Here is a 26,660-nt window from a genome sequence, read left to right as displayed (position 1 = left end):
CCCGGAAGTGAGTTTCCCATTTATTTTCTCCATAGACATTAAAAAAAAACCTTGTATAATGAGTTTTTAAGGCTGGACCCAAGCCAACCTGTGACCTACTGAACTGTAAGTGACCATAAAACATTTCACAATCCCCCCCCTCCTCCCCCCACGTTTTATTTTTTTAATTGTTGCTCCAACTGAAATGCTTAATGGTCACTCATGATTCAGTAGGTCACAGGTTGGTTTGGTTCCAGCTTTAAAACTCATACAAGGATTTTTCTCAAATGTCTATGGAGAAAATGAATGTTTTTAAATGTCTATGGAGAAAATGAATGGGGAAACTCACTTCCGGGACAAAAGATGCCAGGTGACTGTTCAGCTCTATAGGCCACCCTAACCTCAGGAGAACCATTAGAGTGGGATAGGGCAAATAACCCCTGATTGTCCGTTTGGGACCTACTACTAGGTCTTATCCAGTACCAATCTTAAGGCCGCCCACCTAATTCTCTAATTATCCTACATACTGTAATATATATATATATATATATATATATATTGTTATTAGCCACACTGTGCTCATTTTTAACAAGGTTTTTCTCTCTCTCTTTTAGGACAAACCCTTCCCCAGTGTACCCACCACACGTGGGACCTAAAGACGGTTCATAAATGTAGGTATACCCGGATGAGTTCTCATGATAAACGTGGAGTTAACAACCTCATGTTTTTTTTGGGATGCTCCAATGTATAGGCCAGAGTAATGCTTTTGGAAGCCTCACTCTCTGAACTGGAGCGCTCTGATGTCCACGAGCTGAGCTGAAGGCGAGCGACCACACGTCACGCGGCGCTGGAAATAGGAGTGGCGTGAAGCGTCGCGTGGGCCGCGTGCCAGCACGCGTCTGCCGCACGCCACCGGCGTAGGGGTTGTACATAGAAAATAATAGGGGCGGCTGTTTTGATGGGCGCTGTATGCCGCCAGTGTGTTTTGGCCTGGTGGAGCAGAAAATGTAGTTGTGCAGGTGCACGCCTTTTCACAACACATCAGGCGCAGGTTTATTTAGCAAACATCCCAATTAAGGCTGCAAGCAACTAACCATTATTTTCATTGTCAATGACTTTGATTATTTTTGTCTTGCTGGCCAGCCTCCTCTCCCTTCAGCCTCCTCTCCCTTCCGTCCGAGGAGTCTGGCTGCATGGAAACAGGCAACAGGGATAAACCCTCCCCTGCTCTACAGCTGCTCTCCCATTGGAGCGACTGTTTCAGTCGCTGCCGGATGTCTGCTCCCGGCTTATTACAAACTCTGTCATTGGCTCCGACCATGTCAATCAGAGCAGCTTCCGCTCCCTCCTCCCTGTGTGTCGCTGTAAACAGTGCCCTGCCGCCGCAGTGAAAACAACAACGCTAACTAGCTAGCAAGCTAACGGCAGAAACCTACACGCTAGCTCGTTGCTACACGCTGAAAACGGCAAGTTGGATTGTTGGAAACTATTTTCCAAGGGCACTGCCGCTAAGCGCCGCCCATCGCAATCCCACTATGGAGACCTGCGGCGCCAGACTCCTCTCACAGAAGGGAGAGGAGTCTGGCCAGCGAGACTATAAAATTGCTTACTTATCCTTAGTTTGTCCAGGAGAAAAAAACAAAACAAACTATTTATTTTATAATGGAATGAAACATACAATAGCAAAACAATCTTAGCATTTTGAAGCTGTAACCAGCAAAGGTATTTTACTTGACTAAAACAATTCTTATTATCGATAGGCATCGTGGTAGACCGCCCGTTTTCCGTGCAACTCTAGCGAGTACTCCTAGCGAGTGTTGCTACTGGGAGATGATGTGAACAAAAGGCCGAATTGCAGCGCCCCCTCTGGCAGTATGTTCTCCTGTGGGGCGCAATGACAAAAACCAGACCGAAGCGTTCATCTGATCCCAGGACCTTAGATTTTATTTTACGAGTACTCAAGTACTCTAATAATTGAATGCAGGTACTTGAATATTGAAATGACTTAAAATGGCCATCCCTAATCTTAATGTGATTCTGCTTAATGATTATGACCTTATTCAGGTGCAGGGAGTTAGAACATGTTGTCTGTTCACCCTGTAAACAACATATTCTGATGTTGTTTACCAGGTGAACAGAGTCTGTGATGCAAATATAACCTGTAGCTTCACCACTGAGCCAGAGATCACCGGGGCAGCTGGTTTGGACTAGAGCCCTGAACTCTGGCCTGGGCCTGGCTGTGTTTTTTGTTTGTTTTAAGCTTGGGACATCATATCATAGACTTATCAATCAAATAAACTACTAATTTAAGACTACTTATTGGCCGGGCCCGAACACGTAGGGGCCTGGCTAGGGCCTAGATTTGAGGCCCGTGCAGCGCTCTAGTTTGGACTAATGTTTCTAGTGATGTGACGTGATGTTTAGCTGCTCACTCTGCACTCTGTCTCTGTTTCAGTCACACAGTGGCGAGACGTTCATGCCGCGAGCATCGGCAGGTCGGAGTAACTTTCTTCTCCCCCCCCCCCCCCCCCCCCCCCCCTCCTCTCTCTCTCTCTCTCTCTCTCTCTCTCTCTCTCTCTCTCTCTCTCTCTCTCTCTCTCTCTCTCTCTCTCTCTCTCTCTCTCTCTCTCTCTCTCTCTCTCTCTCTCTCTCTCTCTCTCTCTCTCTCTCTAGATTTAGTGCACAGGTCCTCGTCCGCCTCCCCATGCAGAACTCCATGAAATGAATAAAGCACACCAGCCTCTAACAGGACCCCCCTCACACCCCCACCCTGCCCCCTCCCCCGGCCTCTCACAGGTAAGAGACCCCCGACCCGCCACTCTCTTGAGTGGTCCTCTAAAGCCCGCCCCCAGTGTTGATGGTCATTTGAAAGATATTTCATATGTTTCTGAGTCCTGCCCTGACATGTTGATTAGCCACACTGTTTGCCACATATTGTTTTTGACAAAGAACCTAAATTTGTGCTAAAAAGAAGAAGAAAAAAAGCTGATGCTAAAATGGAATCGTGACGTATGACTCAATGGAACACTTTAGTGATACATCCTCCTCATATATGGACGGATCCTACCATCGTTGTTTAGGACTCCCGTGTTGAAACACATCCATGGTTGAAGCGGCCTCTCGCCATCTTTGGGTCCTTGCGCAGCTCACTCGAGACGGTACGAGACGAGGGGTTTCCCAGAACGTTGGTTGGTTCCGATTAGTCCGTGATCGGCATGCTGCGCCATCACTGGACAGACGACCTGCCAATCACCCCTAAAACATAGTATTTTCTAACGTCTATTTTACTCTAAACGGGCGAGTTATATAAAAATGCACCCCTTGTACAGGTGTTATAAGGTGAAATTAGCTACACAGGCCAAAATGTGTTTCAGTCCATTCTGTAAACATGCTTCATCACTGTTACAAAGTGGGGCATCTTAACATGGGGGTTAACAGGAACGACGTCCGTTCTGGAAGTACAGCTTTCAGGATCACTTGTGCAGCTTCCTCTGTTAACCCAGAGCTAGCCCCACTGCATACATCATGTCAATTTGATTCTGATGAGGACGAGCTAGTATGCCAACTACTAGCTAGCTGTTAGCTACGTTAGCTAAGCCCACTGCCTAATGCTGTAACCACTTTGCCAGGCTCAAAACACCACTGAATTACCAAAAGTTTCGAGTCATGGGGGCATACGTTTTGAAATGCTTTGGCTGGTTGTTGATAATAAAGCAATATTATACAACAGTTAGTTCCGGCCGGGCAATTTGATTGGACAAGAGGGATCCTACCAGTGCCAATATTTCATGATAATGCACTGGAGCTTCACTGTGTGTAGATCACTCCGCTTCACAGCTGCCCTAATCAACAAAACGCTTCACAGCTGTAGAGTAGACAGTAGTAAAGTAGACAGCCTGCAGTTAATTAGGCTGATTAGGCTACATTTTCAGCAAAGCAGAAAGCTGAGGGGACTATTTTTGTTGGCGGAGGAATAAATAGAGAAATCATATATTTTCTCAGCTTTTTGTCATTTTTTTAATCAGCTTTGTTTAATAGAACTGTTGTATAAAAGCAATATCACACTCGAGGTCGTGCTGTTGTTGTCTAATATCGGCACTGCTGTGATTATCTTCGGCACTCGGCGTGCGGCCTCGTGCCTACGACCGAATCACAGCAGTGCCGATATTAGCCAACAACCGCACTCCCTCTCGTGTGATATTGCTTAAATGCAGCTTGTGGCTAAGCTAACGTTACGGTTACGTTTGTATTGATGTGCTTCTCGGCTGTAGCACAGAGTATTGAAGGTGAGAGACGAAGCGCTTGTGCTTTTTTGACCAGTTTTTGACAACAGCGCTGCCGCCATGATGTTACAGTGGAACAACCTATTAGCCTGCGGTTCTTATCAATGTACTGTATGTTCTTTGGCGCAGAATCAGATGACGTGCAAATATAAAAACATATATTAGAATGTTTTTCATAGAATGCTAACTGTTATACAAGTAGGAAAACTGACTCGAGGGGGGCCTTTAAGTTCACACGTTCCTGCTTTTTTATTTCTTTATTCTTCCTAGAAGAAATGCTGCAGCAACTGTCACAGTACTGTCTCCAAAGTCGCACAGCACTGAATATACTGACTATACTGACTCTTTATGATCAGAGTAACAACTACTACCAACGTTACAACTGCTACAATCTTACTTTTCATTTAGCTTGTCCTTATAAATGGTCAGCTGCCTATGTACCCTGCCTCGTCTTCACTGTGATTGGTGGGCTCATGAAAAATGTGCTCTTCTCTAAAAAGTGAAACTTTTCTCACCTGTACAAAGTGCTTGACTTTGCCTCAGAAGAGAGCAGTCGAAGTGCTTTTTCCAAACCGGACGCTTGCTATCTGCTTTGTATAGAAAGACGGCCGTTTGAAAAAAGCACAATCATGTGAACACGGTAGAGCCCGCCCGATACTGGATTTTTCAGGCCGATGCAGATACCGATATTAGGGAGTAAAAAAAATCTGATATCAATATATCAGCCAATATTATTATATTGTATATTACAGATTTTTTGCAATGATCCCTCAAATATAAAACACTTGACAAAGATATGACTTGACATGACTTGAGATATGTAATGTCGGCAGGTTACTTTAGAGCTTATCAATAAACTTTATTGTCCAAAATGACATCAATGCAATGAAACGGTAAACTTCACGGGGAATTTAATAATTATAGATAACTAGAAATACAAAAACACAAATAGATAATATAAAATATAACTTGAGTTAAGAAAAAATTTCAAATATACACAACATGCTGTCTATAACTTAAAAAATACAAAATAAAAAAATATCTGAAAACATACAGTATCTGCCGATACAATATCGGCCGATAATATCGGTGGTCCGATATATCGGTCGGGCTGTAGAACACGGCCTAACAGGAATGCCACCATCAGTACCTGTGTTGCTGTTGATCACTTGTCTTCTGTCTGACCTCCCTCCCCCTCTCTCTCTTCCATGCTCCTCCCTCCCCCTCTCTCTCTTCCATGCTCCTCCCTCCCCCTCTCTCTCTTCCATGCTCCTCCCTCCCCCTCTCTCTCTTCCATGCTCCTCCCTCCCCCTCTCTCTCTTCCATGCTCCTCCTCTCCCCCTCTCTCTCTTCCATGCTCCTCCCCACCTCCCTCCCCCTCTCTCTCTTCCATGCTCCTCCTCTCCCCCTCTCTCTCTTCCATGCTCCTCCCCACCTCCCTCCCCCTCTCTCTCTTCCATGCTCCTCCTCTCCCCCTCTCTCTCTTCCATGCTCCTCCCCACCTCCCTCCCCCTCTCTCTCTTCCCCACCTCCCTCCCTCTCTCTCTCTTCCATGCTCCTCCTCTCCGGCTTGATGTCACTACTTCCTGTCTCTTGCAGCCCTCCTTCCCCGGGCAGCCCCCCTCTCTTGTGTTTGCCACCCCACCGCCTCCACAAATGAACCCAACGCCACAGCCCCGACAGGTAGGCCCGCCCTCTTCTCACCCACACAGCGTCGCTGCTCCCTTCCTTCCAGACCATAAGTCAGCCCTCCATCACAGATCTTGAGCAGTAGATGATGTGAAGATCCAAATTCTAGACTGTCAATTGGATCAGTGTTTGTGGAAGCGTGCACCTTTCTGGCGTGCAATTCATCCACCGTTCCGTCCGTGTTATTTAAATACTCTCTCGGCTGCAACAAATTATGTAGTCGTCCTTACGCTGATAACCCATAACTCTCGCCCCATGTTATTGGGAGTGCGACCTGTGTTAAAAAGGTCTAGTAGTGTCTCCTACGTAGCAAATGTCAATCTGTGATTTGTGACGGCGGCTAGCTCACGGCGCTGTCTTAAATCTACCTTATCTAGAAGAACATCCCGCACCGACTTCTGATTCCATCTGTGAATTTCTGCGAATGCCTGCATGTACGTCTGCCTGCACCCCACCAATTCTGCACCATGTCAGCCTGTGCTCTACACTCTAGCCCACAGATTTGAAGGCATAGCCCAGCGTGGTTCTGACTCTTGCACTTCTTACTTTTACTGCTTGTACACACTGCGAACAACTCGCCTTGATGGCTCACTCTATATTAGCCTTATGTATTTCACATCCCACCCTAATCAGCCATTTTGTGTCTAAAGGGCAGGAAGTAAAACAAAAAAGATCCAGTCCACATACCATTTATATCAGTGCAGGTTGTGTAATTTTTATATCGTGTTACTTCCTGCATTTTAGACACAAAAATGGCTGATTTGGGTGGGATGTGAAATAGGCGTATTCTGACAAGCGTTCTACTGCAGCTACAAAGTTTTGAAAAGGGAAATCGTGTAATTTTTGCTGTTCTCTAATGTTACACCGTTTTGATGATGTAGAAAATAAAATAAATCAAAAATAAACCGAAGAATTTAAATAAAATGTCTTCAGGTCTTATGGTGACTTGTTAATTTTGTGTTGCTTGCAATGTTGAAGCATGGAATATTGCCATTCTTAGAATTTCACGCTCCTACAACTGTTGCATTCATTTAGAGCCATATGAAATCTGTGATCGGGGAAACGTGGGCCGAATCGCTGAATTGACCAATACAATTTTTATCAACTGTCAAACGTGGAATACTGCAGAATTTGCCATAACTGGGCTGAAATTTAATTGTAACAAGTTTATATGTTTTATCAGCAGCAACATAAGACTCATGTGGGGAGTGGGAGCAGCCATCTTAACTCTTAACTGTCCACTATCATACTTTCACAGCATCTCAACAGTGACTATTTTACGATAGTGTCCCTAGGGGTGGACTGTAGAATACATGTAAATGACAGAACACAACGGAAGTGACGTCTGTCTAAAAAGTGAAAGTTTTGTTCAGTTTTTTCTTTACTTGAAGCACACAATGAGAAGCTTATAAGCACTTTACAAACAAACAAAAATTAAATAATTGGAATAGAATGTTTTGTCCAGTAATCCATTGTATTTCTGACTTGAAGCATTTGTTAAAATTGTGCACTCTTGTGTTGCAACATTAAATTGACCATTATATCTTATTAAATTGTGGACATTTATTCATTCCCACTTATTAATTTGACACTATTTCTGATGGTAAAATGAGTGTAAAAAGCAAAACACAGAATTCAGAAAAGAAATTACGAAATTTGGGAAAAAATTATTTTTTTTTTAAAAAGAATTGAACAGATTTCATATGGCTCTCCATTCATTACAAGCAGCTCTAAATCTGAGTGGTGGCTAAACACCTACAAAATGCAAATGTGCCAGTCGTGAGTCCAGTTCAGAACGTGTAGATTTAGTGGCTAGTCTGTCAGCGGAGAAGGTGTAGATTTAGTCTCTAGTCTGTCAGCAGAGAAGGTGTAGATTTAGTGGCTAGTCTGTCAGCGGAGGGAGTGTGTGTCCTGTGCTTATCTTTTGTCTTTAACCTCTGTCCTGTCTGCCTCCTCTCCTCCTCTAGTTTGCCCCAGGGCCCCGGCCTATACACCAACAGGTACTAACAGCACAACTGACTAACCTGAGTGGGCTTGGGTGGGTTCCCTAGCTGAGGGCTCATCTCTTAACATGCTGGAAGCAGTGGAGGATGGTTCAATAGCATCCATTCACTAGAACTCTCTGTACCACTAACACCCAAATTGGAGTTAAACATTTTTAAAAGTTATTTTTATGTTATTTGTGTTAAAATGATTTTTCTGCAAAACAACGTTGTGTGAATGCCTTAAATTAAGTCATCCACACCCAGAGGGAGCTTAGAGAGATAAATGTGCTTTTCCCCTTCTGTTAAATCCTTTTCTTATGCATAATGTGGCTTAATAATGACAAGTTTGAGTGACTAGAGGTGCACCGATACCAGCTTAACAAGGTCTGCATTAATTAGAGATTGGCCAGTACAAGTACTGATCGGAATAGCACTCACTCACTGACCCCATTCCTGCCTCCTGGTAATGACCCTTTTATAAAGCAGTTACACAAGTTCTTCATTTGATCAACATATTATTATTGTGTAGAAATCCTCTCAATCAAATGAAAATGAGCAGAATGTTCTCTTTCACAAATTACATTTCTGCATTTCTTTCCAGTGATAATGCAGTTGTTGTTTTTTAGCTGTACAAAGTACCTAAATGAATACAATATTTAAAGGGGGGCTGAAGTCAGTTTTTCTTTTTTCGAGTGACAGTGACACATTGTATTATTTATTTACAAGGCAGTTGTGTTATTATTCTGTCTGTCTGGCTGGTGTGAGGGAGCCACTTTGCCTTTCCTATTCACCTTATGCAGCCCCGCCCACTTGACCCATTATGTCACCACTTCCTGTTCAAAACGCCGGCTGTTTCACCTGCTCAAACTAGTCTGACTCAACATTATGAGCCAGACTAGGTTTATGAGTCACAGGAAGTGTAAATACAATCGGAACTTCCGATTGTATTTACACTTCCTGTTCGTCTCTCCATGCTCTGATACCTTCATACAGTACTTATCTTAACTCCATGCTCTGGTACCTTCATACAGTACTTATCTTAACTCCATGCTCTGGTACCTTCATACAGTACTTATCTTAACTCCATGCTGTGGTACCTTCATACAGTACTTAAATTAACTCCATGCTCTGGTCCCTTCATACAGTACTTACCTTAACTCCATGCTCTGGTACCTTCATACAGTACTTATCTTAACTCCATGCTCTGGTACCTTCATACAGTACTTATCTTAACTCCATGCTCTGGTACCTTCATACAGTACTTACCTTAACTCCATGCTCTGGTACCTTCATACAGTACTTATCTTAACTCCATGCTCTGGTACCTTCATACAGTACTTATCTTAACTCCATGCTCTGGTCCCTTCATACAGTACTTATCTTAACTCCATGCTCTGGTACCTTCATACAGTACTTACCTTAACTCCATGCTCTGGTACCTTCATACAGTACTTATCTTAACTCCATGCTCTGGTACCTTCATACAGTACTTATCTTAACTCCATGCTGTGGTACCTTCATACAGTACTTAAATTAACTCCATGCTCTGGTCCCTTCATACAGTACTTACCTTAACTCCATGCTCTGGTACCTTCATACAGTACTTATCTTAACTCCATGCTCTGGTACCTTCATACAGTACTTATCTTAACTCCATGCTCTGGTACCTTCATACAGTACTTACCTTAACTCCATGCTCTGGTACCTTCATACAGTACTTATCTTAACTCCATGCTCTGGTACCTTCATACAGTACTTATCTTAACTCCATGCTCTGGTCCCTTCATACAGTACTTATCTTAACTCCATGCTCTGGTACCTTCATACAGTACTTACCTTAACTCCATGCTCTGGTACCTTCATACAGTACTTATCTTAACTCCATGCTCTGGTACCTTCATACAGTACTTACCTTAACTCCATGCTCTGGTACCTTCATACAGTACTTATCTTAACTCCATGCTCTGGTACCTTCATACAGTACTTATCTTAACTCCATGCTCTGATACCTTCATACAGTACTTATCTTAACTCCATGCTCTGGTACCTTCATACAGTACTTATCTTAACTCCATGGTCTGATACCTTCATACAGTACTTATCTTAACTCCATGCTCTGATACCTTCATACAGTACTTATCTTAACTCCATGCTCTGGTACCTTCATACAGTACTTATCTTAACTCCATGCTCTGGTACCTTCATACAGTACTTATCTTAACTCCATGCTCTGATACCTTCATACAGTACTTATCTTAACTCCATGCTCTGGTACCTTCATACAGTACTTATCTTAACTCCATGCTCTGGTACCTTCATACAGTACTTATCTTAACTCCATGCTCTGGTACCTTCATACAGTACTTATCTTAACTCCATGCTCTGATACCTTCATACAGTACTTATCTTAACTCCATGCTCTGGTCCCTTCATACAGTACTTATCTTAACTCCATGCTCTGGTACCTTCATACAGTACTTATCTTAACTCCATGCTCTGATACCTTCATACAGTACTTATCTTAACTCCATGCTCTGGTACCTTCATACAGTACTTATCTTAACTCCATGCTCTGATACCTTCATACAGTACTTATCTTAACTCCATGCTCTGATACCTTCATACAGTACTTATCTTAACTCCATGCTCTGCTACCTTCATACAGTACTTATCTTAACTCCATGCTCTGATACCTTCATACAGTACTTATCTTAACTCCATGCTCTGGTACCTTCATACAGTACTTATCTTAACTCCATACTCTGATACCTTCATACAGTACTTATCTTAACTCCATGCTCTGGTACCTTCATACAGTACTTATCTTAACTCCATGCTCTGGTACCTTCATACAGTACTTATCTTAACTCCATGCTCTGGTACCTTCATACAGTACTTATCTTAACTCCATGCTCTGATACCTTCATACAGTACTTATCTTAACTCCATGCTCTGATACCTTCATACAGTACTTATCTTAACTCCATGCTCTGATACCTTCATACAGTACTTATCTTAACTCCATGCTCTGGTACCTTCATACAGTACTTATCTTAATAATAATAATAATAATACATTTTATTTCGAGGCGCCTTTCATGACACCCAAGGTCGCCTTACAGTGCATAAAAACAGTTTCAAGTAATAAAACATATACAACATATACATAGAACATATACATATAGTTTCAAGTAATAAAAATATATACAAATTAAGAACAAGGCAAATTACAGCAGGGAGTTAGAGGGAGTAGGCCAGTTTGAACAGGTGGGTTTTGAGGTGGGATTTGAATGTTGTGATGGTGTCGGACTGTCGGATGTGTGGGGGTAGGGAATTCCAGAGCTTGGGGGCAGTGCAGCTGAAGGCCCTTGCACCCATGGTAGTGAGGCGGTGTGAAGGGACAGTGAGGAGACCAGCAGTGGAGGAGCGCAGGGAACGGGAGGGGGTGTAGTCGTGCAGGAGGTCAGAGAGGTAGATGGGTGCTTGGTGGTTGAGAGCTTTATAAGTGAGCAGGAGGATTTTGTAATTAATTCTGTATGGAACAGGGAGCCAGTGGAGTTGGATGAGAATGGGGGTGATGTGATCAGAGGCTTTAGTGCGGGTAATGATCCGGGCGGCAGAGTTCTGTATGAGCTGGAGTCGGTTGAGGAGTTTGGTGGGGAGGCCGGAGAGAACAGAGTTACAGTAATCAATCCTGGATGTGACAAATGCATGGATCAAAACTTCTGTGCTGGATTGGGAGAGGGATGGGCGGAGTCTAGAGATGTTGCGAATGTGAAAGAAGGCAGTCCGGGTGATATTTTTTATGTGGGGGGCGAAAGAAAGGGTATTGTCCAGGGTGACACCGAGGCTTTTGACTTGTGCAGAAAAGGGAACAGGGAAACCGTCAATGGTGATGTGGGGGGTGGGGGGGATTTGGGATTTGGTGAGTGTGTTTTTGGAGCCAATGAGCAGGGCCTCAGTTTTATTGCCATTAAGTTTTAAGAAATTCCTGCTCATCCAGCTGTTGATGTCATGGAGGCAGGCAGTGAGGGAGGTGGGGGGGAGGGTGGAGGTGGGTTTAGTGGAGATGTAGAGCTGTGTATCGTCGGCGTAACAGTGGAATTGAACACCATGGTGACGGAGGATTGTGCCCAGGGGAAGGAGGTAAGTGATGAATAGTACTGGGCCCAACACTGACCCCTGGGGGACACCCAGTGAGACAGCAGAACACCCAGACCTGTGATTCCCAAGTTGTACGAACTGATGTCTGTCTGTGAGGTATGAAGAAAACCATGAGAGTGCAGTGCCGGTGATCCCAATGTCAGCTAGTCGTTGCAGGAGTAGTGGGTGGGAGATGGTGTCGAAGGCGGCGGTGAGATCAAGAAGGATGAGTATGGTGAGTAGTCCAGAGTCAGCTGCACGGAGGAGGTCATTCGTGATTTTGACAAGGGCTGTTTCGGTGCTATGTTTAGCGCGGAAACCGGACTGAAAGGGTTCATGGAGGTGGTTTGAGTCAAGGTGGGACTGTAGTTGTGCGGCAACCACCCTCTCAAGTGTTTTGGATATGAAGGGAAGGTTGGAGATGGGGCGGTGGTGGTTCATGTCAGATGGGTCGAGACCGGGTTTTTTGAGGGTGGGTGTGATTGCGGCCATTTTGAGCTGGGGGGGGACGGTACCAGAGGTGAGGGAGGAGTTGATTATTTTTGTGATTATGGGGGAGATGGAAGACAGACAGGCTTTGACAAGGGCAGTGGGGAGGGGGTCAAGCTGACAGGTGGTGGATTTGGCTTTTCGGATGAGATCGGAGACGGAGTGTTCTGTGACTGAAGTGAAGTTGGAGAGGGGACGGATGAGTGGCTTGGCCAGGGTAGCCATCCAGGGTGGATCACTGGCGGGAGTGTTAGATGAGGCCAGCTGTTGGTGGATGGTGTTGATTTTAGAGTTGAAGAATTGCAGAAAGGCAGTGCAGTGATCAGAGGTGATGTTTGGGGGGAGGGTCCTGGGGGGCTGAAGTAGATGGCTGACTGTTGAGAAAAGGGCCCGGGTGTTGCCTTTACCAGTGTTGATGAGGTTGGAGTAGTATGAGGATTTGGCAGTGGAGAGGGCGTTCTTGTAATGGTGAAGGTGATCGGCGTATAGTTGGATGTGAACAGAGAGTCCGGTTTTTTTGCATAGCCGCTCCAGTCGGCGGCCGGCGGCTTTGAGCTGGCGGAGGTCAGTAGTGAACCAGGGAGCAGTGTGTGTGAAGGAGACTGTGCGGGTTTTCAGGGGGGCCAGAGCATCAAGTGAGGAGGAGAGACAGTCATTGTAATGATTCACCAAGTCAGCAGGGGAGGAGAGTGGGGGGGGGCAGGGGTAAGAGTTGATGAGGGAGGTGAAATCAGAGGGGTTGATGCGTTTTATGTTCCGAAAGGAGATGGTCCGGTGTTCTTTTGCTTTTTGTAGGGGGACGTGGATGTCAAATAATATAACTTTATGGTCAGAGATGGGGAAAACTGCATGGGCGAGGTTACAGGGGGTGAGACCAGTGCAGCAGATTAAGTCTAATATGTGACCTTTATTGTGCGTTGGGAAATTAACATGTTGAGTGATGCCGAGACAGTCCAGGAGTGAGGTGAAGTCATTTGCAAGGGCATTGGACGGGTTGTCAATATGGATGTTAAAGTCACCCTGTAAGATGACAATGGGGGATAAGGCACAGACAGATGTTAGGAGTTCTGAAAATTCAGTGAGAAAAGCAGCAGAGGGCTTTGGTGGTCTGTAAATGGTGATAATGATGGTGGGTTTTGAGCCAGTGAGTTTTACAGCAAAACATTCAAAGGAGGAGAAGTGGGGGAGAGCGACAGTGGTGACATTGATGTTCTGACGGTGGAGTACAGCGAGGCCGCCGCCCCTCCCGGTGGAGCGGGGTTGACTGATATATGTAAAGCCGGGTGGGATGGCTTCATTGAGCTGGGAGAAGTCATTTGGCTGTTGCCAGGTCTCAGTAAGGCATAGGATGTCAAGTTTCCTGTCCAGGATAAAGTCACGCACCAGCAGTGCCTTGCTGGTGAGAGATCTGACATTAAAAAGAGCCAGTTTGAAACAGACAAGCGGGGTGTATGTGACTGCCTTAGGCAGGGGGAATAAAACAGTGTGATCTACAGTACGGGCAGCAGTGCGAGGGGGGCGGGGCTCGTTGGACCAGAAGGAGTGAATGTTTATGTTTATGACTGGAGGTACAAGGGGGACAGAGTTGACAGTGTGAGACGATGGGTAGACAGCGTAGCCTACATCAGAATCAGTAACATGACATGTTTCGGAGGGAGGTGAGGAGGTGATACGTCCTCCTCTCCGCCAGGGGGAGCTGGTGAGAGGATTTGCATCAGAGGAGTGTGTGGGCAATTGACCAGGAGTGGCCAGGTGGGGAGGGGAGGGGGAGGGGGAGGGAGGACAGAGGTGGACGTGAGCAGCAGGGGCAGACAGTCAAGCAGGCATGGCCGAGTGGACAGCAACAGCATGACGGAGATTTGCACTGAGCATTTTAACGCCTAGAGTGCTAGGATGGAGGCCATCTGCAGCGTACAGGGAGGAGCGTTCCCAAAATAGATTGAAATTATGGATGAACGTGATGCCGTGGGAGATGCAGGACGATTGGAGCCAGTAATGGAGCGCTAACAGACGACTAAATCGCACGTCACCATGACGGAGAGTTGGGATTGGGCCAGACAGATATGTGGATTTTCCACTAGCTGTGAGCAAATCGAAAAGTCGGATGAAGTTCTGTTTTGTTTGTTCGGAGTGTTGACGGCCAGTGTCATTGCAGCCCACGTGAAGGATTAGTTTTGTGACAGAGGACGGGAGTGAGGCGAGGATGGCGGGGAGTTTATCAATGATTTCAACTGTCGTGGCCCCGGAGAAGCAATATGTGATGGCGTTGATATAACGAAGATTTTTAATGATAGAGTCGCCAATAATTGCTACAGTTGGAGGGAAAAGCGGAGGCGGGGGTGATGAGCGATGGTCGGGACCTATAGACTGATTGGGTTTACAGGAATTAGCGACCAAACTAACGTTAGTGACCAAACTAACGTTAGCGGCCACTTCTCTCGGGCATGGCGGGTTCGGTGGCACCCCCGAATGACCGGGGAAACCAGGGCCGGGCGGAAAGAGAGAACCAGCACCAGTACCCACAGCGGGAGAAGAGAGGAGCCCAGCTGAAATAATCCCGTTGGACTGCTCAGGGCGATTGGAGACAGCCTCCTTCAGCAGCCGGAGCCGGGTGGCGAGCCGGGATCGAGCAGGACGAGCAGGTACTGCAGACAGGCCAGCGGACATCGGCGGAGACGGAGGAGATGAGGACCTGGACAGCGGTGGAAACTGGGCGGTGCTCCGTACGTTGAATGGTGCTCCCGGGCTGGGATGCACGGCCGGCGGAGGAAGCACTGAGGAGTACAGGGGACCGGGCGGGTTATCGGTCTCATCCTCCAGGAGTTTAAATCTGTTCTCAAGCTCAATGGACCATGAGGAGGGCTGGAGGCTACGAGAAGCTCGGGGTCTATCACGGCAGCGGGAAGCTGAGATCCGGGCAGCAGCTGCAGTGAAGGGGGTCGAGCAGGCTGGCTGCTTGGGTTTGGCACCAAGCCTACGCCACGGATCCTCCCCATAGGAAACATTGCTGGAGTGGGAGGATTCTCTGAGCCACGGAACAGTGGTGTCATCCCCGATGCCCAAACTGTCAGCATCACATTTTGGGATTAAATTAAATGACTGCAGTGTGGATGTGAGTTTCCTGATGGACCGATTCTTCTCTATGATTTCTACTTGCAACCGGGAGACATCTTTGACCAATTCAAATACGGTAAGACTACAGTTCATGCATGATGGTGGATCCTGTGACATGGTTGTACACATAGAGATAAGAAAAATCTCACCACTAGCCTGTCTAGGTTAAAGGCAAACCACCAGGCCAGTGGGAGTATCCAGGTGCTGCTAGCCCTCTAGGCTACTCGCCTAGCGTAGCTTAGCTTAGCTTTAGCTCAGGTTGTTGTTTGTGAAATTAGAGAGGTCCGGCCGGTCGGGGCTCTGTAACAGAGAGTTCCCCACACACGGCAAAAAAAGCAAGGTCCAGCTAATGTAAATATGCCCGTGAAGGGATAGGGTCCGATCCAGCTACGAGTTAGCTTAGCTTCCGAGGCTAGCTGGGCTGAGTCACTGACGCGGCTCCAAGCGGTAGGTAGTTTAGGTCCAGAATAAAGTAATCCAGATGACTGATCACAAAACGTTAAGCCTGGTGTGAGGCTCTGATAGTGCACTAAAATATAGTTAGAAGGTGCACGCACAAATATGACTTTAAACTGGATAAAATGTTAAAATAAGACGGAGCTTCTGGCGGGCAAGCACAACACCGACGCATGCGCTAACCTAAGAAATCTTAACTCCATGCTCTGATACCTTCATACAGTACTTATCTTAACTCCATGCTCTGATACCTTCATACAGTACTTATCTTAACTCCATGCTCTGATACCTTCATACAGTACTTATCTTAACTCCATGCTCTGGTACCTTCATACAGTACTTATCTTAACTCCATGCTCTGATACCTTCATACAGTACTTATCTTAACTCCATGCTCTGGTACCTTCATACAGTACTTATCTTAACTCCATGCTCTGATACCTTCATACAGTACTTATCTTAACTCCATGCTCTGATACCTTCATACAGTACTTATCTTAACTCCATGCTCTGATACCTTCATACAGTACTTATCTTAACTCCATGCTCTGATACCTTCATACAGTACTTATCTTAACTCCATGCTCTGGTACCTTCATACAGTACTTATCTTAACTCCATGCTCTGGTACCTTCATACAGTACTTATCTTAACTCCATGCTCTGGTACCTTCATACAGTACTTATCTTAACTCTATGCTCTGGTACCTTCATACAGTACTTATCTTAACTCCATGCTCTGGTCCCTTCATACAGTACTTATCTTAACTCCATTCTCTGGTACCTTCATACAGTACTTATCTTAACTCCATGCTCTGATACATTCATACAGTACTTATCTTAACTCCATGCTCTGGTCCCTTCATACAGTACTTATCTTAACTCTATGCTCTGGTACCTTCATACAGTACTTATCTTAACTCCATGCTCTGGTCCCTTCATACAGTACTTATCTTAACTCCATGCTCTGATACCTTCATACAGTACTTATCTTAACTCCATGCTCTGATACATTCATACAGTACTTATCTTAACTCCATGCTCTGGTCCCTTCATACAGTACTTATCTTAACTCTATGCTCTGGTACCTTCATACAGTACTTATCTTAACTCCATGCTCTGGTCCCTTCATACAGTACTTATCTTAACTCCATGCTCTGGTACCTTCATACAGTACTTATCTTAACTCCATGCTCTGGTACCTTCATACAGTACTTACCTTAACTCCGTGCTCTGCTAGATGCTAGGCTATAACTCAGCAAATACATGCTGGTGTTGACTACATCCCAGGTCGCGGTCACACATTTGAGAAACAAAGATGGCAACATGACACCAGAAACATTCATGCTACAGGTGTTTGGTTGTTGTTTTTGGGCGGGGGGGGAGGAGATGAGATGCGGCATGCAGCCATTTTGTCTGCCTGTAATCAGAACGTCTGTTTCTAATAAATACCAGCCTCTTTCTTAGTCGAAACAAATAAACTCCCAGGTGACTTTAATGGATAGTTATTTTGTTTTAGCCTGCATCTTCGAGAGTAATGAGACATGGTTTATTGGGACATACACTCTGCTTATTCTCTGCATGGCATGCGGCTTTTCAGTTGTAACTCACTGTGTGGAGGGTTTTTGGGTGCTAGGCTCTCTTACTGATTGTGGTGCTCTCTCTCTCTCTCTCTCTCTTCACTCCCCCCTCCCTCCCCCACACACCTTTCTTGCTTCCCTCTGCTGTGCTGTGTGTGTGTGTGTGTGCTGTGTGTATGTGTATGTGTGTGTGTGTGCTGTGTGTGATCTGTGTGTGTGCTGCTGAAGGGAGGCTTCAGATCGCTACAGGTAACTCCTCCCTCCTCTCCTCCGCATGTCGCCCTCCTGAGAAGTATTAGCCTGGTAAACCAGCACGTCACGTGAACACACATTTCATTTGCTTCTGTGTGACAGTCTGGCCCTTAAAGGAACACTCTGCCCATTTTCAACCAGCTTTGTATCATTAGAACATCAGTAGTATATCAGAAAACTGTAAACGCTTTTGAAGTCTGTCATTTAATTTGACAGTTATTGAGTGTTAAAGTGTGGACCAGTGACATCACTGGTCCACACTAACTCAAATGAATAACTCATTAACTCAAATCAACTCTCAATAACTGTCAAACTAGATGAATGATGAATAGTGTGACAGTTATTGAGAGTTGATTTGAGTTAATGAGTTATTAAGCCTGGGAGGGTGTTTAGCAGAAGCGGAACAGCCAATCAGCGACTGCGCCGTGATTGACAGCGCAAGTTGGCCAATCAGGAACGCCACTAGCACTGCACTAACAAAACAGTAATGGCCGCCTCCTTACCTGATCGTCTCGAGGAGTCATGTCAGCGTTTGTCTAGTTTAAACTGCCATAAAGTGCAGTTATTACAGAAATAGACTCAATAACAACAATTAAACAAGTACAGGAGTATCGCCGCAACCGCAGAGTTTCTCGGCGGGAAAACATGTTTTTGCCGTTCTCCCGAGTGGATTTGGGTTTGACTGGATCCAACGCTGATTGGCGGAAGGAGTTGTCTGTCAAGGCAACTACGCTCGCCCATGCTCCCCTCCCCCGCTAAGGACTGGGTGTAGAGTTGGGGCCAGACCATCACGCAGAACTAGGGATGTTCATCAATAATCAAAAATCGATAATTGATTGTTAAGGAATTGATTCGATCATGTGGAATTTTTATTGATTTTTTATGTGTTTTTTTAATCAAATCAAATAAGCCTAAATGTGCTCAAACGACAGTATAAGATTTCACTACGTGGTCGCAACCAGGTGAGGGCGCAATGGGACTATGAGACAACATAACAGAACACCTCTGGGTGGGGCTATGGGCGTGGTCTCGCTGGGCTTGCTGGTGAGAACATCACCAGCACATTGTTGTCAGCTCTCAGCCAGACGAGGAAATGAAGCGAGCGAAGCAAAGTTTTGTTTGGGACCATTTCGAGTTAAAAGACGACATTGTTCAATGCAAGAACTGTGATGCCGTTTATAAGTACAACACGTCTAGACGCCAATGATTCACCACTTGAACAGCGTAGATCTGAGCCTGGTTAACGAGGAAGGCGCCTCGTTCATGCAGAAAAGATCACCCGTCTGGAACCTTATCGAGACCTGATCAATGTGATTGAGCCAGCTATACTATGCGCTTCCCTCACGGAGCACCATTACCAGGCGGATTGAAAAGCGCTTCATAGCGCTTCGCACATAGGCATTTTGTAAAATATAAAAAATATAAAAATATATATATTATTAACATTATCGATAATTGATCGTTAATTTTCCCGAATTTCGATTATGAATTTTTTTCGAAATGAACATCCCTACGCAGAACCAAATGAAATGTGAGTTCACGTGACGGGCTGGTTTACCAGGCTAGAGAAGTATGTGTGTGTCTCATATTTCCCTCACCCTCCTGAGAAGTATGTATGTATGTGACTCATATTTGGAGTCCTGCTTTGCTTTGGCCCGGCGTCATTTCCCTGCCGATGGTGGGTAGCTCCTCAGGCCAGCAGCACACTGTCACTGAGGAGGCTCTGAATGGGCCCAGCACTAGCTAGCCAGCCAGGGCCAATCTGTTTCCAGATGGAGACGAGCCACGGATTCACATACACAAAGTCTGCATGCAGTTATTAGGCTGGACGAGCTACATGTAGCATGACCTGGTCCAAATGAGAGGAGAGACACACACGGGTGTGAGAGGTGGTTTCAGGAGGATCCACAGATGTAACTGATAGTACCTTAACATGTCTCTTTCTCTCTGTCTTGCCATGTCCATCCCTCTCTCCACCACCCACACTTTGCCTTGGCCTCCTCTCCATCCTCCCCTCTTCTCTCTTGTCTCCATGTCTGTTCACCTTTGCCCCCTCCCCCCCCCCCTGCCTCTCTTTCTTCCTCGTGTCCCACCTGGGTCTGCGCTCCTCCCCCTCCTCCTCCTCCTCTCCTCTCCAGCCCTACTATGCCAGCAGGGCCAGCCTGCCTCCTAGCAGCGGTCCCCGGGGCATCCCGTCCAGCAGCGGCCCCCGGCCCGTGGGGCCCACCCACGTCTACCAGGCGGGCCCCGGCTCCCAGATGATGATGATCCCCCAGGCGCAGCTGCCCTTCCCCAGCTCGCCACAAGGGCCCGCCTACTTCATACAACCTGGACAGGTAAGAGGACACACACACAAGCTGGACCACTAATATCGCCATGAAATACACATCTACAAGCTCAGCTCTATAACAACTAAATCTGATATGATAGTTGGTGATGAAATGAACAATATACGATACAGCTGAATACATGCTGTTAAAAATAGATCTCTTAAGATCGAAAAAATGCCACAAAATGGTGAAAAATGTCCATCACTTTTTCTTTTGTCCTGACTTACAGACCATAACCCCTATTATAGAAGACTAAAGACATCAGAAAATATTCACATAAAAGAAGCTGGAATGAAATAATTTTATTATTTCTTTCTTACAAATTAGTCTGATCGACGAAACGATTAATCGACTGATCATTGCAGCTCTAGTTAAAGACCAATATCAGCCAATTGCATTGTGCCTTGATATGTTGATCAATGCCTTCGTCTCTATGCCATCAAACCATGTATGGTGGAGAGGAGAGGTATCTAAGCTGTGTATGGTGGAGAGGAGAGGTATCTAAGCTGTGTATGGTGGAGAGGAGAGGTATCTAAGCTGTGTATGGTGGAGAGGAGAGGTATCTAAGCTGTGTATGGTGGAGAGGAGAGGTATCTAAGCTGTGTATGGTGGAGAGGAGAGGTATCTAAGCTGTGTATGGTGGAGAGGAGAGGTATCTAAGCTGTGTATGGTGGAGAGGAGAGGTATCTAAGCTGTGTATGGTGGAGAGGAGAGGTATCTAAGCTGTGTATGGTGGAGAGGAGAGGTATCTAAGCTGTGTATGGTGGAGAGGAGAGGTATCTAAGCTGTGTATGGTGGAGAGGAGAGGTATCTAAGCTGTGTATGGTGGAGAGGAGAGGTATCTAAGCTGTGTATGGTGGAGAGGAGAGGTATCTAAGCTGTGTATGGTGGAGAGGAGAGGTATCTAAGCTGTGTATGGTGGAGTGGAGAGGTATCTAAGCTGTGTATGGTGGAGTGGAGAGGTATCTAAGCTGTGTATGGTGGAGAGGAGAGGTATCTAAGCTGTGTATGGTGGAGAGGAGAGGTATCTAAGCTGTGTATGGTGGAGAGGAGAGGTATCTAAGCTGTGTATGGTGGAGAGGAGAGGTATCTAAGCTGTGTATGGTGGAGAGGAGAGGTATCTAAGCTGTGTATGGTGGAGAGGAGAGGTATCTAAGCTGTGTATGGTGGAGAGGAGAGGTATCTAAGCTGTGTATGGTGGAGAGGAGAGGTATCTAAGCTGTGTATGGTGGAGAGGAGAGGTATCTAAGCTGTGTATGGTGGAGAGGAGAGGTATCTAAGCTGTGTATGGTGGAGAGGAGAGGTATCTAAGCTGTGTATGGTGGAGAGGAGAGGTATCTAAGCTGTGTATGGTGGAGAGGAGAGGTATCTAAGCTGTGTATGGTGGAGAGGAGAGGTATCTAAGCTGTGTATGGTGGAGTGGAGAGGTATCTAAGCTGTGTATGGTGGAGTGGAGAGGTATCTAAGCTGTGTATGGTGGAGAGGAGAGGTATCTAAGCTGTGTATGGTGGAGAGGAGAGGTATCTAAGCTGTGTATGGTGGAGAGGAGAGGTATCTAAGCTGTGTATGGTGGAGAGGAGAGGTATCTAAGCTGTGTATGGTGGAGAGGAGAGGTATCTAAGCTGTGTATGGTGGAGTGGAGAGGTATCTAAGCTGTGTATGGTGGAGAGGAGAGGTATCTAAGCTGTGTATGGTGGAGAGGAGAGGTATCTAAGCTGTGTATGGTGGAGAGGAGAGGTATCTAAGCTGTGTATGGTGGAGAGGAGAGGTATCTAAGCTGTGTATGGTGGAGAGGAGAGGTATCTAAGCTGTGTATGGTGGAGAGGTATCTAAGCTGTGTATGGTGGAGAGGTATATAAGCTGTGTATGGTGGAGAGGAGAGGTATCTAAGCTGTGTATGGTGGAGAGGAGAGGTATCTAAGCTGTGTATGGTGGAGTGGAGAGGTATCTAAGCTGTGTATGGTGGAGAGGTATCTAAGCTGTGTATGGTGGAGAGGTATATAAGCTGTGTATGGTGGAGAGGAGAGGTATCTAAGCTGTGTATGGTGGAGAGGAGAGGTATCTAAGCTGTGTATGGTGGAGTGGAGAGGTATCTAAGCTGTGTATGGTGGAGAGGTATCTAAGCTGTGTATGGTGGAGAGGAGAGGTATCTAAGCTGTGTATGGTGGAGAGGAGAGGTATCTAAGCTGTGTATGGTGGAGAGGAGAGGTATCTAAGCTGTGTATGGTGGAGTGGAGAGGTATCTAAGCTGTGTATGGTGGAGAGGTATCTAAGCTGTGTATGGTGGAGAGGAGAGGTATCTAAGCTGTGTATGGTGGAGAGGAGAGGTATCTAAGCTGTGTATGGTGGAGAGGAGAGGTATCTAAGCTGTGTATGGTGGAGAGGAGAGGTATCTAAGCTGTGTATGGTGGAGAGGAGAGGTATCTAAGCTGTGTATGGTGGAGAGGAGAGGTATCTAAGCTGTGTATGGTGGAGTGGAGAGGTATCTTGTTTAGGTCTTTGTTTGCACTCATTTCTCATACTGGTTTGACCACAATATCTGAACTCTGTTGTTCTTCTCTCTTCATTACCTCTGTTCCTCTCTTCTCCTGCTGGTCCCACAGTACCGGACAGCGCCCTACGTTGCCACGCCCCAGCAGTACCCTGTCTCAGCCAGCACCACGGGCTTCTACCCAGGCACCAGCCCTGCTGAATATGGTACTTATGGTAAGAGGCTCTACGTGGGGCCTCGCCTGACACACACACACACACACACACACACACACACACACACACACGGAGCCACTCAGTTGTGTTTAAAGGCACTATTTGTAATATTTGTGCCCACTAGATGTCACACTGGAGCTGTAACGTCAAAACGTAAACACAGTCTATAAAGCATATAGGCGTGGCTTCCCACGCCACCGTAAACACTCACATTGCTCTGATAGCGTCTGCCATCTACACTATGCAACCCCAGACACTCGTCTGCCATCGAGACATGCATAGCGAGCCACACAGCCGACATACCGCATTGTAAACACAGAGCAGGAAATACACAGTGCCAAACCGTGATACAAACAGAGACTAACCTTACACTAACTAACTAAACTAACAGTCACGGCTTGATCCAGTACATGCTGTCAAGCCTCACACAGAGACTAACCTTACACTAACTAACTAAACTAACAGTCACAGCTTGATCCAGTACATGCTGTCAAGCCTCACACAGAGACTAACCTTACACTAACTAACTAAACTAACAGGCACAGCTTGATCCAGTACATGCTGTCAAGCTTCACAGAGACTAACCTTACACTAACTAACTAAACTAACAGTCACAGCTTGATCCAGTACATGCTGTCAAGCTTCACAGAGACTAACCTTACACTAACTAACTAAACTAACAGTCACAGCTTGATCCAGTACATGCTGTCAAGCTTCACACAGAGACTAACCTTACACTAACTAACTAAACTAACAGTCACAGCTTGATCCAGTACATGCTGTCAAGCTTCACACAGAGACTAACCTTACACTAACTAACTAAACTAACAGGCACAGCTTGATCCACTACATGCTGTCAAGCCTCACACAGAGACTAACCTTACACTAACTAACTAAACTAACAGTCACAGCTTGATCCAGTACATGCTGTCAAGCTTCACACGGTCACTCTGTCCATTTATAAACCTGTGGCTTCTTTCACTGCTCTCATCACAATAACTCGCATGTCTCACTAGATATACAATAGTCTTTTGTGGGTAGTGCTGAATATTATCGCATTTTTAGTGCCTTTTAAATATACATAAATCAGTTATGCACACATACAAAATAAACTGTTAAAAGGCTTTTTTGGTGATGAACTTTGCATTTCTGTGTCCATTTTGTTTGCAACCAACAATTATTATTAATAATTATTATTATAGTATTAACCAATCCCCACACCCCTGTATTTAAACATGAGTGCAATTATCGCCGAAAAGGGGGGCATATATATATATAGACTATATATAGACTATACTGTATATATAGACTATATATATATATATATATACTGTAGATAGATAGACGATATATATATATATATATATATATATATATATATATATATATATATATATATATATATATATATATATATATATATATAGTGGTGGGTTCCGGAATAACGCTTCATTGACTCTCCATTACTTCAGCTCATGCAAAGTCTAGTTGGCACCACTGCAGATGTTTGCCATTGATCCTATGTGTTGTCACGCCCTCTAGAGGGGAGCAAGTGTCGGTACGCCGCAAGAACTGATGATGCCCCCCGAAAAGAAACTTGCTGACCCCCCCACTAGCAGGCATCTGAACTATGTGCTGGCTTTGTTTAGACTGTGGCTTATCACTGATAGAATGCAGAGGCCGAAATACAGGCCTGTTAGCAAACACAATTCGTCCTTTTTGGGCTTGCTGTCATGCATTTTGTATTTCAGTGCTGCAAAATGTACATTGGGCTTGAATATATATATATATATATATATATATATATATATATATATATATATATATATATATATATATAATGACTTCATATTTATCTTGCTTATTCGATGCCTTCAAATCCTCAGAGGGGAGTTGTTTACTTCAGGGGAGAAAGTAAAAAGAAAGAAAGTGATTTCATGCAGTTTGGATAGATCTCCCAAGGCTTGTCTTATCTTTCATCGTGCATACAACTATTGAAGTGATTGATCAGAATCTGAATGAGAATTTCTTTGATTTGCTCAATACAACCATTACACAAATAGTTTTACCCCGTTACCCATAATAATCATAATAATTGATTGGATTTCTATAGCGCCTTTCTAGACACTCAAAGCGCTTCACATATCAAGGGAGGGAGAGGACGGAGCTCAACTGATCCACCTGGGTGATGTGTAGCACCCACCTGGGTGATGTGTAGCACCCACCTGGGTGATGTGTAGCACCCACCTGGGTGATGTGTAGCACCCACCTGGGTGATGCTCATATTTACCTCTTCATGCACCTCTTAGTACCGATTTATTTGAAACAAGGCCATGCAGAATCAGGATGATTTCATTTGGCCAAAGTATGTTTTGCACGTCGTACAAGGTGGTGTCAAGTGGTGGCAGCATCCACTAACGTCAGAAATGTTGAATGCCTAGTTCTCTTTCCTTACACATCTAGCTTCATCCCATGGAGGTAGTGGCTCCTACACTCTGAATATTTACTACATCTGATCTGATGAAACCAGTCTCATCTGTAGAGACATTTCAACATGAGGCCAGTATATTGGCAAAGCCATTTAAACTATACTAGTAGGATTGTACCCGGCGTTGCCTGGGTTAAATAGGCACAAAGCAATACAACTGTGCCTTTTGCTTCATTGGAAATGCTGGTGGTCCTCCAGGTGGTTTCCACGTGGTTCCAGGACTGTACAACCTGCCCGTGACCTTCCCCCGATCATAACCCACCACCATGCAGATTTTCAGCCCAATCCAACCTGGGGGTGTGGAGGGCGTTAATTAAACATACACAGACAACATCAACTTTATTACATAATAGATATAGATATTGGTTTGACAATATTTTGCTCAGATATTTGAAGTCAATGTGGTCCATCAACCTATAAGACCACAGCTAGTGAATGTAGTTTTTATTTGTATTCATTTTATATCAAATGTCTGAGCAGCGATTTGGTGGTGCGGGAGCATTCTACTCAATAGCTGCTAGCTACCCCCACAGAAAATAATTCCATTAGTCTGGCTTAGTCATTGGAGAGTCCCGTGTTGATTTTAAATGTTGTTCCAGAGAGGCTCTTCCCCCCTGACAAGACTTTCACTTCTAGTGGAAAACACTGAATCCTTGTTATTTGGGTGGAATTTTTAGGTCATGAAAATGGTCCAAAAATCTTTTTCTTTTTCTGGAACGTTCCTGAGGCTGCTGTACTGTAGAGAACGTTCCTGAGGCTGTTCTGTAGAGTGAAGCTGGACTGGATCCACGTAGCCACGAGGTGCTCATTCCATTCCAGAGAAAGTCATAATCATTTCTGAAATGTTTTCCCCCCCTCTCGTCTCCTTGCAACACCACCGGACGCACACAGTACCTCTCCTCTCTCTGTCTGTCATGTTCGTGTGGCTGTGTACGATGTGTTTGCGGGTGTGTCTCGTCCTGTGTGTGTGTCACATGACGTCCTGTGTGTTGTCACATGACATGTCATGAGGTCAGGACGACTCATGACCCCAAACAGCAGGTCATCATGTGATCAGTGACATTTGCTGCCTTCTCTATCTCAGTCTCTTTTTGTTTTCCTCACAAACACACACACAAGATACACAAGGCACACAAGATAGTGTTAAGGGCTAGACAGATACGGGTCA

General features: G+C 45.3%; 1 protein-coding gene across 2 annotated transcripts in view; it reads left to right on the top strand.

Moving 5' to 3' along the window:
• eif4g1b (eukaryotic translation initiation factor 4 gamma, 1b) overlaps window positions 1–26,660 on the top strand; it is a 101,195-nt gene that overhangs the window by 9,695 nt on the left and 64,840 nt on the right. Inside the window, exons 2-7 of one of the 2 annotated variants that reach the window (XM_083636868.1) lie at window positions 594–650; window positions 2,653–2,775; window positions 5,862–5,945; window positions 7,919–7,951; window positions 20,107–20,304; window positions 22,902–22,995. In XM_083636868.1, coding sequence (XP_083492994.1) covers window positions 2,701–2,775; window positions 5,862–5,945; window positions 7,919–7,951; window positions 20,107–20,304; window positions 22,902–22,995 — 484 coding nt within the window. In that variant the 5' untranslated portion in view covers window positions 594–650; window positions 2,653–2,700. The remainder of the gene's footprint in view (window positions 1–593; window positions 651–2,652; window positions 2,776–5,861; window positions 5,946–7,918; window positions 7,952–20,106; window positions 20,305–22,901; window positions 22,996–26,660) is intronic. The other variant, XM_083636869.1, reaches the window with a different exon arrangement.

This window comes from Poromitra crassiceps (assembly GCF_964638095.1).
Source record: "Poromitra crassiceps genome assembly, chromosome: 5".
In the NCBI taxonomy this organism is placed as follows: domain Eukaryota; kingdom Metazoa; phylum Chordata; class Actinopteri; order Beryciformes; family Melamphaidae; genus Poromitra; species Poromitra crassiceps.
The sequence above is the reverse complement of the archived record's forward strand: the minus strand, read 5'-3'. Positions and strand labels throughout refer to the sequence as shown.